This window comes from Neodiprion fabricii, chromosome 4, assembly GCF_021155785.1.
Source record: "Neodiprion fabricii isolate iyNeoFabr1 chromosome 4, iyNeoFabr1.1, whole genome shotgun sequence".
Lineage (NCBI taxonomy): Eukaryota > Metazoa > Arthropoda > Insecta > Hymenoptera > Diprionidae > Neodiprion > Neodiprion fabricii.
Window position 1 is genome coordinate 29128002 of NC_060242.1, and position 12506 is coordinate 29140507.

A 12506-nucleotide genomic window follows, 5' to 3' on the forward strand; every position below is an offset into this window, starting at 1 on the left:
TACAGAGATATGCCGGGAGTACACTCTCTCTTTTCAATCGGTTTCATAGCGAGAGACAAGGGTGCAGTAGAACTGGAACAGCTATAGATATACGCGCGTAATTTCGCCTCATTCCCCTCTACCGCCTCGATCCCCGCCTCAAATATCATCAGAGAGAGAAAGGAGTACACCCGGTATATTTCTGTCCTTTAAATGTTTGCTCCAAGCGGCTCATAAGAGCGCTCAGTCTATCTTATAAGTCTATGAGCTAGACAGGCGCGTGAGTAGACAGCTACCCCCACTCCATGGGAAGAGCAACATAGAAGTAGAGAGAATTATTTACCAACGTCTTACAGCGATTCGTGATTTCGATCTTGGTTTAGGTATTGATAGTTTTACATATTCACCAGGTTCTCCATTTTGTTGATTATCTCATACATCATAAGAAAAATAATCCGTACACGAACATCCAAAGTCAATCGCTGTTCGCCTACACAATGAAAACAATCACCCTTCATCCATAATTAAAACAGTCATCTTTCATCGATCATTATTAGTCAGCGAGTCATATGAACTGAAAAATTTCGAACAAACGGCGAATATACGCGAGTACAAACTGACTGGGAAAAACAATTTACCATAATGAACACGTGAAAAGAAGTCATCTGCAATTTTTCGAAGAACGTAAGATCGATCTTGCTAGTATTCTCCGTGGAGTAGGCCTACTGGGGATACCACGTAAAAAAAACGCGCCGGGTGCTCTACCGCCTGCGGTGGTGTGGAAACGAGCATAGGTGAACTTATGTTCACTAGTCAAATACTAACACATTGTAGTTTTTCAGATGATAATATTATTCTTGCGTAAAATTAACTCATTATCAATAAAAGTCATGCTTTGATAATATGTAACGCATGTGGAATAATAATACCTTTGGATTTCTCTAAGTTTAATCCGAGTGAATTCCACGTAAATACATTTTCCTTTTTGAAAAATTTCATTTCTTAATTAAAGTCAACAAGGTATCTTTGGCAATTTGGAGTTTGGCAATTCCGAAATCTTTCTCCCCCGCTTGACCTTTCGCAGTCGACACAAGTTGTTAGAATAAAACACGATATTTGCATACCAAATGAGCAAATCTCCCGTAACAAACGATAAAGAACAAAAAAAACGAAGCTTATTCAAAACCGACCACTAAAAATGACAGAAAGAACGATATTCAAATTTTGTACGTTCGAGATACGGTTGATCCATCTAAAAGACCCATTGTACAAGATGGAATACAGTAAGAAAATCCTAACAATCAACACGGGTACTGCCATAAATGTATAATATATGAAGTGGACAGATATGAGTAATTATAATCTGGGCCACTTGATAGTAAATTTTTGAACAATCTTGTGTTTGGAGGTCAGCGGACAGAGTCGCAATCTAACCAGGCAATATGAGTAGAAGTTAAAAAAAAACTTGATCATATTTAAATTTTTTTAAAACTACTTTTGTGATAATAGTTTCCTGCTATACATTTACGATGAAGCTACTCAACTGGTATAGTTAACAAATTGCAATCTAAAATTTCCAAATTATAAATCGAGTAACGATAAGTTTATCACGTTCATCGCACTAATGTTTGAATATGGTCAGGTCTTCATTATTGTACCGTTAACCATAAAACTTTTGTCAGATGTAACCATAAATTCATAGTTCGGAACAACATAATGCAATAAGTTCTATTAACTATAAATTCGTATTGTCCCCTGAGCACACTATTTTATATGGTAAAGACAACCACAATTTTCTCTGAGTATGAATTCAAACCACTCTGGTGGATAGGGAGGAAGAATTTTACGGTATTGTTTTATATTCTTGATTTCCGTTTTCATTTATTTGTAGGAAGTATTTCGGCAGACTTCGATGGAAAATTCTGATGTGAATACCAATACAAAATGGAGTAGCTGCAGCTCATTCACGGTTACTAACTATAATGTCGATAAGAGTATTTTATTTTTCATTAAAAGCTACGATCACAGACTGATCACTTCTACCAAGAAAATTGTTAAATTTTATATTGCTTCCGATTATTTAACCCCTTGGTTAAGATGATAATTCGAGAAATTTATAGCAAAGCTCGTACACTGGATTGCCTGCTGCGATTGAGAGGAGGAGGCGTATTCAAAATTTGATGGTACATGAGTCTACACGAGGTAGGAGTCGTGGGTCAAACTTAAAAGTGAATTATTGGCTTTTTATTATAGCGGTATGACAAAGGCTCGCAACGCTGTAGGCGATGTCGCCTCTATAAAAATTTTCGCCATCCGATTAGACGTGAAATCACGGGCAAAGATTGCGACATTTTGATGCGTAAAACTTGAAACTTACCGATTATCCTATGCTTCCATAATGTAGAGTCAACCGGCTCAGCTCTTCTGGTCGACGCTAAAACACAGGCTTTGTCGACGATGACGTTCGACGTCGTAAAACCGATAGTTTTCCACACTTAAGCACGCACATGGCTGTTGTAAATGAGAAATAACGATCACATGCAGTATCGACGGGGTTGTATTTGTTATTTCTATTGCACAATTCGCACGAAATTCATACGAGGAGCGAATTCACAAGCAATCTGTTAAGAACATGGTCAAGGGCAATATGAAGACACTTATTTGAACATTGTATGGTCAATAGCGTAGTGTTGTTGTAGCGATCGCATAGCAGTTCTCATGCCCAAAACACTCACGACAAAATAAAAATTACACGTTCTAAAGTAAACAACGCACTCGACACATGGTTTCTCTACGAACATACTGAAAATATTTACCACTTTAGTCTTCAGTGTTAGTCTTTAACGGCGAATCGCGATTGTCATTTGTTGAGCGTTGAACGAAATCGGTCGCAGACAAAGCCCGTGAAAACGAAACTCTGCGCGTCTTTGAACTGTTAATTTAACGATCATTTACCAATGCCAGTCCTGCAGATCGAGTTAATTACGAAAAAGTTGTTAAAATAAGCACAAAACCGTACGAATTCGGAACGCAGGTCCCGACTCTCATTCGAACTTGTCAGCGTCCCGGACTTCAGTACCCTGAAGATAGCGATACAGCAGCGCCGCCTACAATTAGGCGGCAAAACAAAAGCCGATCACGTCAATTATAAGAGAATTTGAAAATATTCCTAAGCCGCATGTAGGCAGTGCTGAGCAGAGGATTGTATTTTATACGCTTAGCTACGATTTCCAAGTCGTTTAGAATACTCTTCATGTTTGATATACTGTTTTATTGTCAGTAGTGCTTCATCGAGAAATGTCGTAACGTGCATTAGTCGATTAGTGGTATTATCCACTGTCAGTAAATAGAGTAAGTATATAGATCAGCTATCGACGTACGTTTCATATCGAGAATCAGTTATCAAAATCGATTTTGTTACAAAGGACACTAATTGTGTATGTATACTCATTATACATAGTCCAGTGTAGATTTACCCTCAACAGGGAGAAAATTAGTGAGAATACCGAACTTCGCCGGCATAGTGGGTCTTATTTAGAAGTTGATCACACTCTTTTTTGTAAGCTGCGACAACGGCTGAGAATAGGAATTTGGAGTTACATGGTGTAGTGTGGACTGTGGAAACAAGAAGTGGCGTTGTTCGGGAACTGAATTTTTGTGGTAAACTCTTTGTTTACATTTTGCAAATATAAAGCGAAAAATCAAATAAAATGCCTTCGGACCAAATACAGTATTCTGAAAAGTACAACGATGATAAATACGAGTACAGGTTAGTTATTCCAACTCGCACAAACTGCGTCTGTTGATTTCTACCGACGGCTACATAACCTTTTATATCTATATTTTTATTGTTTTATTCCAGAATTATGTCCTTTAACGGTGGCTATCGTAATTTTTGTATTTGAGATAACGTGCTTTTGACTAGTAAATGATTAACCCAAAACTATTCTACCGCTACACCAAATGAAATATCAATTACACGCGTACCTATTAACTCTCAGCTAATAACGTAGTTAAATTTCCACATCATGTACCAAATTTCTTTAACAGGCACGTCATCTTACCAGCAGACTTGGCACGTCACGTACCCAAGTCACATCTTATGACTGAAACGGAATGGCGAAACTTGGGAGTACAGCAAAGCCCTGGATGGGTTCACTACATGATGCACACTCCAGGTACGATGTACCGAAAGCATTACTACTCAGCATGAGAATAATTATATTTTCTTAAGTCTTTGATGTTTTTCTCAATAAGTGATATAAGTTGTTCTTAGTCAAAGTTTGTGATATTTTCAGAACCCCATGTTTTGCTCTTTCGAAGACCAAGGGTAGATGTGATACTCAGCATACGAAATGCTCCTATTCAGCAGCAGACAATTACTGTTTGATTAAGTACTAGACACGAATGGGTCCATTATAAGCTTTTGTAATACCATGTCATCTGAGTTGTGCTAACATTCTTTAACTGAAAACGTAAAATAACAAGTGTTCATTACTATTGTACAAGTTTAATCTTAGTATTAAATGTAAGTTGATTTGTTCATTACCCTTACTTATTTATGGAATTCAACATTTATCGTTAACCATTTATATATTTGTATGAAGCTCTGCTTCACTTGAAATTGTCAATAAATATCCTATACCGAAGTAACATCTAACTGAAAAATAGCAAGATGACGAAACGACAATCATTCCGTCATGTATTAATTACTTGAGTCGTCCTTGAATGTAATAAAAGTGGATATTTAAAAAAAATTGTACTTTTTCTTCGGTAAAATTTAATATGTGCTTTGTAAATTGTTAGCAATTGGTGTTATATCAATAAGAATACACGGTTTTATTGGCTTTTGATACTAAATTTTCTTTTACTTATTACATATTGCTTAAAGAACGATACCAAAATTAAACTAGCACATCAGATAAATATATTACGCGTAAGGTTTTACAAGTTTGTAAAAGGTTCTCCGATATCCTAGCAAAATATTCTTATAACTAAGATGATAGTCAAATGTGCAGTCAAAGACCTGTTGACAAAATACGATATAATCATGCAATCGAACAAAAACTTTGTTTAACCAACATATACAAATGTCTCTGGCTGAAAACAGTAAGAGACCCAATCATTCAGTGCACTTTGGCGACACTCTTTCCAACGAAAATTTCTGGATACTTTTTTTTTAACATCTCACCATTCTCCGAGTTATATGTGAGCTTAAATTATCGCCTCATTTCAAATAAACCCGTAATTGTTACCTACGTACAATCACTACATGAAATGTAGTCACTGGAATAATTAGAAAATATAATACTCGAAACGTACTTTCTTTCCTGCTTCAACATTAATCCAGAATTCAATAGGTCATTTTCTTAGAATCGCATCATTACACACAATGCGAACAGGCACCGTGATATCTTCAATACCCGATTTATTCCAGGGCGTGTAATATCTTTTTCAATTGTAAGCTATGTTGATGTTTCTTAAGAAAAAAAAAAAAAAAAAAAAGAATCTTAAAATTAAGGCTCAATATTTTTTTATCGATTTCCGGATCAGAGCCAACCTCTGCTTATGAGCTTCGGTGACTGTAGCGCGTTTGTATGGACGAACTTCATCGGTACCAAAACCAGGAATCCACATGCTCCAGTTCCGTTCTAAAATATAAATTGAAAATGTATCAGTAATCCCATTACCTTACTACATCGAAATATAACGTTCAAATGAGTAAACATTATTAATTTACCTAGATGCAGCTGGACATCTTTTACTTCAACAGTATTGGCATGGCGATGTTTAGCTAAAAGACAAGCAGCGTTTACAGTTGTTTCGACAAAGTCGTCAGCTAACTGTAATAGCATTTCTTCCACTTCCTCATCCAATTGCTCAGTTGGATCAACTTCCCTTACTAAATCTTGTAACCGTGTTTTCGTAAGGAACTGTAACACATAATAGGCGAATAAATAATGAGGATGAAGTCAGTAACATTGCAGTAATGATGCATATTTAGGAGAAATCGTTACTTCGCATATTTAAGATTGTTTGCAATTTAATAAACCATGATAAACAAAAAATACTCATATAAAATATTTTGAAAAGATAACTCCTTGAAGGACATTCAGAAATTGTACAATAACGTTTTTTCCCCTGAAGGTTTGTTATGTTGACGTTACTAACTTCAGCCTCGTAATAAATAAATAAATAAATATATATATATACAGGGTGTCCCAATTGAGAAGACGCATTACGTTTCCAGCCAACCTAATGGTTCAATTGGAAAATGTGTCCTACAAAAGTTTTATGGTTTAGAGGGGGACACATGAAGAATTTTTTTTCTGCGATCCAGCATCATAACTGGTGATACTGTAGAGGATGGACCAGTTTTTTGAAATGAAATCATATATTTTTATTTCAATTAAGATATTCCTTATTCGAAAATGTACAACTTTTTCAGGAATTTTTTACTCATAATATGAATAGTTCGTGAGATACAACAAAAAATCAAATTCTGCAGTGTGGAACACACACGGGGCGCGGAAGACTGAATCTCCTCGTGTATTGCATGCAGAAATGCAGATGCAGAAATATATATATATATATATACACATATGCAGAAATGCAGAGGCAGAAATTTTAATTAGTAGCCGCAAAAGAGATGACTCTCAATAAGACGAGACATTCTTATTAGTTTGTACGGGTTCAAAGAGGCATCACATGGCATGCGAGCGGCAGGTTCAACTATATGTCAAGTTACATGGTCAAATTTTTGAAAACTTTTCACTATTCAGTGTTTTGAGAACAAATGTAATTTCGGTTGTGGAGAGAGAGATGAGTAACATGTATGACACAAGAAAATTTGTGTTTCATCATTTAATGTATGATCTGCCAAGCATGAATGACATATTGATTCGCATAATAAAGACACGGTTGCAATGAGATATTTCAAGATCTAAGCTGTCCGTGCAATCAAATAAATTCTGAAAATCCTATCTTTGTATGGTTGCTAAAGTAAATACATTACTTGGATGATGCCAGACACTTTGAATCCTTAGTTAGAAATATTGGTATCGATATTTACTTATATCAAACTAAAAACAAACCTGTGGAAACTCCGAAGTCGAACTGCTGTGGGATAGCTGGGCCGGTGGACCTTTAGCTGATTGAGGTACGTATTGTGATTGCTGCGACTGTGTTTGGGGCTGAGGTACTTGAACGGTACTCCCACTTTGCAATGTTGTTGTAACAGAGGGTGTTGAATTGCTAGGACCTACTGACTGCAGATTGCCAAGTCCAGGACTAACATCTGACGCAGTTGTTCCTGGCTGTATCACAGGATTTTGTTGCGCCATTTCTGTAACAAATATAAATGTTCAATGAAGTTTCATAGATATTGTAATTGTGATACAACAGCAATCAAGGAATACGTTTAAAATAAAGAAAGTAGGCGAATATGGATTCGATTGAAGTTACATCAGAAATATCCTTGGGTTTGATAAATTGATAGATAGGTAATACTGACCACAATTTTCGTTAAAAAAAAGTATAGTTCTTATTGATGTTGAACATCAATGGTAATAGTAAATTAGTGAATGTGCTATCCTAGCAATGAATGGTGATAGATTTAGAAGCAAAAAATTTTAACTCGATAGTTGTTTAGAAACTTAAGTGTATCAAATTATTAATATAATAGAAAAACTCTAAATTTTTATTGCTGTGTGGTATCATGAAAGATTGGATAACCTACAAAACTGATTTCCGTGTAGAAAGATTCAGATACAAGGACGGACACGTAACAGTTGCATGAATACGTACCAATTTCAATTATTAGTCTAGATTAACTACAGGTTACGAAAATAATTCTCACAGAAGCCGAAATTTTAGAAATGATCCACAACCTCAATTCGGAAAGAAAACAATTACTACGTAGTCCAAAATAAGAAGTAGCGTCTAATAAGTTTTCATTTTCTTTGAGAAACCATTGCAACAATGTTATTTGTATTAATACTATGACATAACATGGGTAATGTGTATTATGCACTATTTTTGAGGGATATACAATGTCTCAGGTCTCATCATGTCTCATCGCTAAACGGATGTATAAGACCAGTCAAAGGCTAGTCAAAGGTTGCATGAACGTAGCCGTTTTCGCATCGCGTATATGTAAAACTCGTGGTAAAACTGTAATGTAGTAGGCACGTTTAATGAACGTCATATATCACGTTGAGATAGCTCGCGTGTCAGTTGCATGCGGTTGCATCATTACACGTGTGCATACCATCTGGTAGGAATAGCCGCATTATACCGGTCGTGATAGATTCGAAGAAATTTCGGAGTACGCGACGGTAAAGGAAATACTTAATTTCCCCGGATACGAAGAGGTATAAAATGGTTCTGGACCTTGATCTTTTTAGAACAGACAAGGGATTCGATCCCGAAAAAATTCGGGAGAATCAGAGGAAGCGATTCAAAGATGTCGGGTTGGTTGACACAGTTGTCGAAAGAGACACGTTTTGGCGACAGTTGCGGCACAGAGCCGATAATTTGAATAAATTGAAAAATGTATGCAGCAAAGAAATCGGCGAAAAAATGAAGAAAAAAGAGCCAGCTGGCGGAGATGAACCAGTGCCTAATGACCTAGCTGAGAATTTGGATAACGTAACCTCGGATAACCTCAAAAAACTAAACGTCAATCAGATAAAGAAGATTCGCGCGCTGATCGAAGAGGCGATTCAGCAGAATGCTCAGGACCTTATAAAAGCTGAGACTGAGCGTAGAACCGCGCTGCGTGAAGTTGGCAACCACCTCCATGCGTCTGTTCCAGTTAGCAATGACGAGGATGAGAATAAAGTTGAAAGAACATTTGGCGATTGTACACAGCGCAAAAAGTATTCCCATGTTGATCTAATACACATGATCGACGGTATGGATGGAGATCGCGGCAGCGCCGTCTCTGGTGGTCGAGGATACTTCCTTGTCGGGCCAGCAGTTTTTTTGGAACATGCGCTGATCCAATTTGCACTGAGGAAACTTTTCGACAAAGGCTACAAGCCATTGTACACTCCGTTTTTCATGAGAAAAGACGTGATGCAAGAAGTGGCCCAGCTTTCTCAATTTGATGACGAGCTTTACAAAGTTGTCGGAAAGGGAAGTGAACGTGGAGAGGATAAGGAAATTGAGGAAAAATACCTGATAGCCACTTCCGAACAACCTATCGCCGCTTTTCACAGAGATGAGTGGATTGCAGAAGCCAGTCTTCCGATAAAATATGCAGGTCTCTCCACCTGCTTCAGGCAAGAGGTCGGGTCCCATGGTCGAGACACTAGGGGTATATTTAGGGTACATCAGTTTGAAAAAGTTGAACAATTTTGTCTCACCTCGCCACATGACAACAAGTCTTGGGAGATGATGGATGAAATGATAGAAAACGCTGAGTCGTTTTACCAGGAGCTCAACATTCCGTATCGGGTAGTAAACATTGTATCTGGGGCACTAAATCACGCGGCTTCTAAAAAGCTGGACTTGGAGGCATGGTTCCCTGGTTCTGGAGCTTTTAGAGAGTTGGTCTCTTGCAGCAACTGTCTCGACTATCAAGCTAGACGACTTCTCGTTCGTTATGGACAAACAAAAAAAATGAATGCCACTATGGACTACGTTCACATGCTGAATGCCACAATGTGTGCAGCTACAAGAGTTATTTGTGCTGTATTAGAAGTAAATCAAACTGAAACTGGGATTTTAGTACCTGATGCTATCAAGCAATTTATGCCTGCTAAGTATCAGAATGAAATTCCGTTTGTAAAACCAGCCCCTATTGACGAAGCAGAAACCAAGAAACAGAAAAAACAGAAAGAAGGAATGAAAAAATAAAATTCACCTAATTAGCTTTGTTACCTTACAAATAACTTAAATCAACTTACTTCAACAACTCCATAAAACACACATAAAGTGTTGTTCACACAGGTTTATCTGCCCGTAAATATAGCATTAATAATTTTCAGATTATGCGAAATTAGTCAATTTTGAAAGCTTTTCTATTGCCATTCAACTAATTAATAAATAATTGCTTTGATGCATTATTTGTATTTAATTATACAATATGCTGATGAGCACCTTAAACCTGTATCCTCGTAGTATATTATGTACATACAACATCCAGAATCACTTATATTGTGTATCATACATTATTTGTATATAATAACGCTAGCCAAATTTTGAAGACCAGTTTAATTTTATTTTATTTCAAAATTTTTTCTGGCGTATTTCATAAAATTTGTTTTTTGAATCGATACAATAATTAGTCGATAAGACTATCAGCTGGTGACATTTTATTTTGCTCTCAACTTTTTACTTTTGGTAGAAAGTAGATATTAATGGGTAATTGGCAAAGTGTAAGATTGAATTTGTGATCTTAATAAAACAGTGTGTACTCTATAAGTTTTTTTTTTCACCTCTGCCTTTTGTACTCATGTTTCCTGCATAAACACAATTTTTAATGATTTAACCATCCTCTTGAGTCAATTTTTCTATAAGTCGTTTGCGTTCTTCGGCTCGTCGTAGGTTGCTTAACACCGAAGTTTCGAACTCCAAATCGGATATTTTATTCTGTACATTCTGAAAATTAGTAGTATTTTTGAAGTAAACAGAAAACGAATCAAGTATGATTAATACTTACAAATATATTAGGGGCTGAAGAGTAACTCGGAAAATTCATCCTTGGTTTACTCGTAGAGGTATCCTGAGATGGGAATAGCAACGTTCGACTCTTTGGTAGTGACCCGATTATATTTGACGGATCACACGCTGTTTTCATTTCAGGCTTACATACCCATTCCAGGGTTATGGGATTACTCACAAGGCCTTTTTCTATCTGTATTGCCATTTCCTATAAACAAAGAATCTTGTGTCCATTAAATTTCGAATATGTCATAGCGGGCAAATTTTAATGAGTCATTGCATTAATCTATGATTCTAATTTTGCTTCAGATTTCCACATGCATTACCACTGGACCTATAGAATTGTCAAACATTTTTAATGAGAATAAGTAAAACATGGTGTGCTAGTAATGTATTGTAAGTAAATTGTATTCTTACTGCAGCGTCGGTTCTGGCATATTCAACTAGTGCCCGTCCTTTTTTATTTGAAGAAACAACCAATATATTGATATCTCCGTGCTGAAAATTGCAAAGAATGTACATATAATTATTTGTAGGTTTAAAAAAATCTAGTGTAAATTAAAGTTGATTAGAAAAAAGTACAAGTGCTTCATCTCCATGTCCCATAAGGAAAAACAAAACACGCTTTGGGAAAAAAGCAAAGGTCTTAGATTCGCATCACTGTATTGAAGAAGAATGTACCTATATAACTAGAATCTCACCTTTGACAAAATCTGATGTAAGGTACTAGAGTCATAGCCACCATTGAGTGGATCATCTTTAGCTGCTTTCCATTTGATCTTGACTCGCCGTTCATTAAGATTACTGGACTGTGATTTACCAGCTGTTCCTCGCATTTTACGCAACTCTTCCAAGACCTGCTGACGAACAAACGCTACCTCTTCCTCGACTTGCTTGGAACCTTCAGTACGCAGTCGCTCTATTTCATCCTACATGGAGAAAGAGAAAGAAACAAATTACAATTGTAATACTTGATCTGTGAAAGCAATGAATGAAATGTAAGTCAAAATAAATTAATGGCCAAAAGCAGCTATTACAAATTAATGTACCTGAAGTCTTTGCTCATCAGTTTTAGTATTTTCTCCTTGTATCTGAGATTTTCTGTGAGCCTCTTCCCGTGCTTCCAAATCTTCCTTCAATTTTTTCCGCTTTGAATCTAATTGTTTACTACGTAGTTTAGCTTGAACTTTTGCATTGATCACTTTATCGTACGCCGCCTATAAGATTTTGATAAATAGTTAAGCAATCGTAGATGACTAACAATGAGGGTTGAAATTTATGATCAATACTCTAAACAAGTTATTACTTGTGAAATACGAGTCTAACAATTTTCTGGCAGAAGCAACGATGTGACAACTGGTAAAAATGACAAGTTTACTCACTCTGGCGGATTCATCAGTCAATATTTCTAAAGCTCTCGAAAGTTGGTGGAATAACTCTGCGGCTTTAGGATTATCAGGATTCTTGTCTGGATGGCAAGAAAGCGCTTTTTTTCGGTACGCTGTTTTTATCTGTAAAATAATTTTTTCAGGTTAAGAATAAGAATTCCTTCACAATATCAAATGACTTGCATTATACCAACGTCTTTTATCGTAGCTGTTGAAACAGATCCAATCAATTCGTACAAATCTAAGTCCATTAAATTGTCCATTTTTAGCTGATATTTCTGGCAGCTTTTGTGCAAGGGAAAACGTTCAGCAGTTTGACATTTCTTGACGGTTACCAAGTTTATAGGTTATGTTTTGAGTTAGCTGACGTCGAATGATTGGTTGATTACTATTCCCGTCTGTGGCTGTCAAAATTACGCCGTGTTGTCCGTTATTCCAATTGCCACCTGTTAATTCCTCCGATCTGTTAAC

The 12506-nt window shown here is 36.5% G+C and overlaps 4 protein-coding genes across 6 annotated transcripts; 2 read left to right on the forward strand and 2 right to left on the reverse strand.

The window, feature by feature from the left end:
• The first annotated feature begins 3427 nt into the window (after positions 1–3427).
• On the forward strand, positions 3428–5463 carry LOC124181716 (cyclin-dependent kinases regulatory subunit-like). The gene is made up of 3 exons (XM_046568538.1): positions 3428–3748; positions 4030–4157; positions 4278–5463. Exons 1-3 carry the CDS (start codon positions 3690–3692, stop codon positions 4367–4369), a joined length of 279 nt encoding a protein of 92 aa, XP_046424494.1. The 5' UTR covers positions 3428–3689; the 3' UTR covers positions 4370–5463.
• LOC124181715 (transcription initiation factor TFIID subunit 12) lies at positions 4822–7991 on the reverse strand. 3 transcript variants are annotated; one of them, XM_046568537.1, is made up of 5 exons: positions 7786–7991; positions 7074–7324; positions 5720–5912; positions 5540–5630; positions 4822–5458 (listed from the first exon to the last, which is right to left on the reverse strand). In XM_046568537.1, exons 2-5 carry the CDS (start codon positions 7320–7322, stop codon positions 5434–5436), a joined length of 558 nt encoding a protein of 185 aa, XP_046424493.1. In that variant the 5' UTR covers positions 7323–7324; positions 7786–7991; the 3' UTR covers positions 4822–5433. The 3 variants fall into 3 exon arrangements, with proteins under 3 accessions (XP_046424493.1, XP_046424491.1, XP_046424492.1); XM_046568535.1 differs by lacking the exon at positions 4822–5458 and having other exon boundaries at positions 5466–5630; XM_046568536.1 differs by lacking the exon at positions 4822–5458 and having other exon boundaries at positions 5466–5630; positions 7718–7991.
• A 200-nt stretch (positions 7992–8191) lies between these two features.
• On the forward strand, positions 8192–10404 carry LOC124181712 (serine--tRNA ligase, cytoplasmic). The gene has a single exon (XM_046568531.1). It carries the CDS (start codon positions 8359–8361, stop codon positions 9838–9840), a length of 1482 nt encoding a protein of 493 aa, XP_046424487.1. The 5' UTR covers positions 8192–8358; the 3' UTR covers positions 9841–10404.
• On the reverse strand, positions 10263–12469 carry LOC124181713 (dnaJ homolog subfamily C member 17). The gene is made up of 7 exons (XM_046568533.1): positions 12230–12469; positions 12030–12158; positions 11697–11864; positions 11349–11576; positions 11065–11145; positions 10646–10855; positions 10263–10584 (listed from the first exon to the last, which is right to left on the reverse strand). The coding sequence occupies exons 1-7, from the start codon at positions 12296–12298 to the stop codon at positions 10471–10473; spliced, it is 999 nt and encodes a 332-aa protein (XP_046424489.1). The 5' UTR covers positions 12299–12469; the 3' UTR covers positions 10263–10470.
• Positions 12470–12506: the final 37 nt, after the last annotated feature.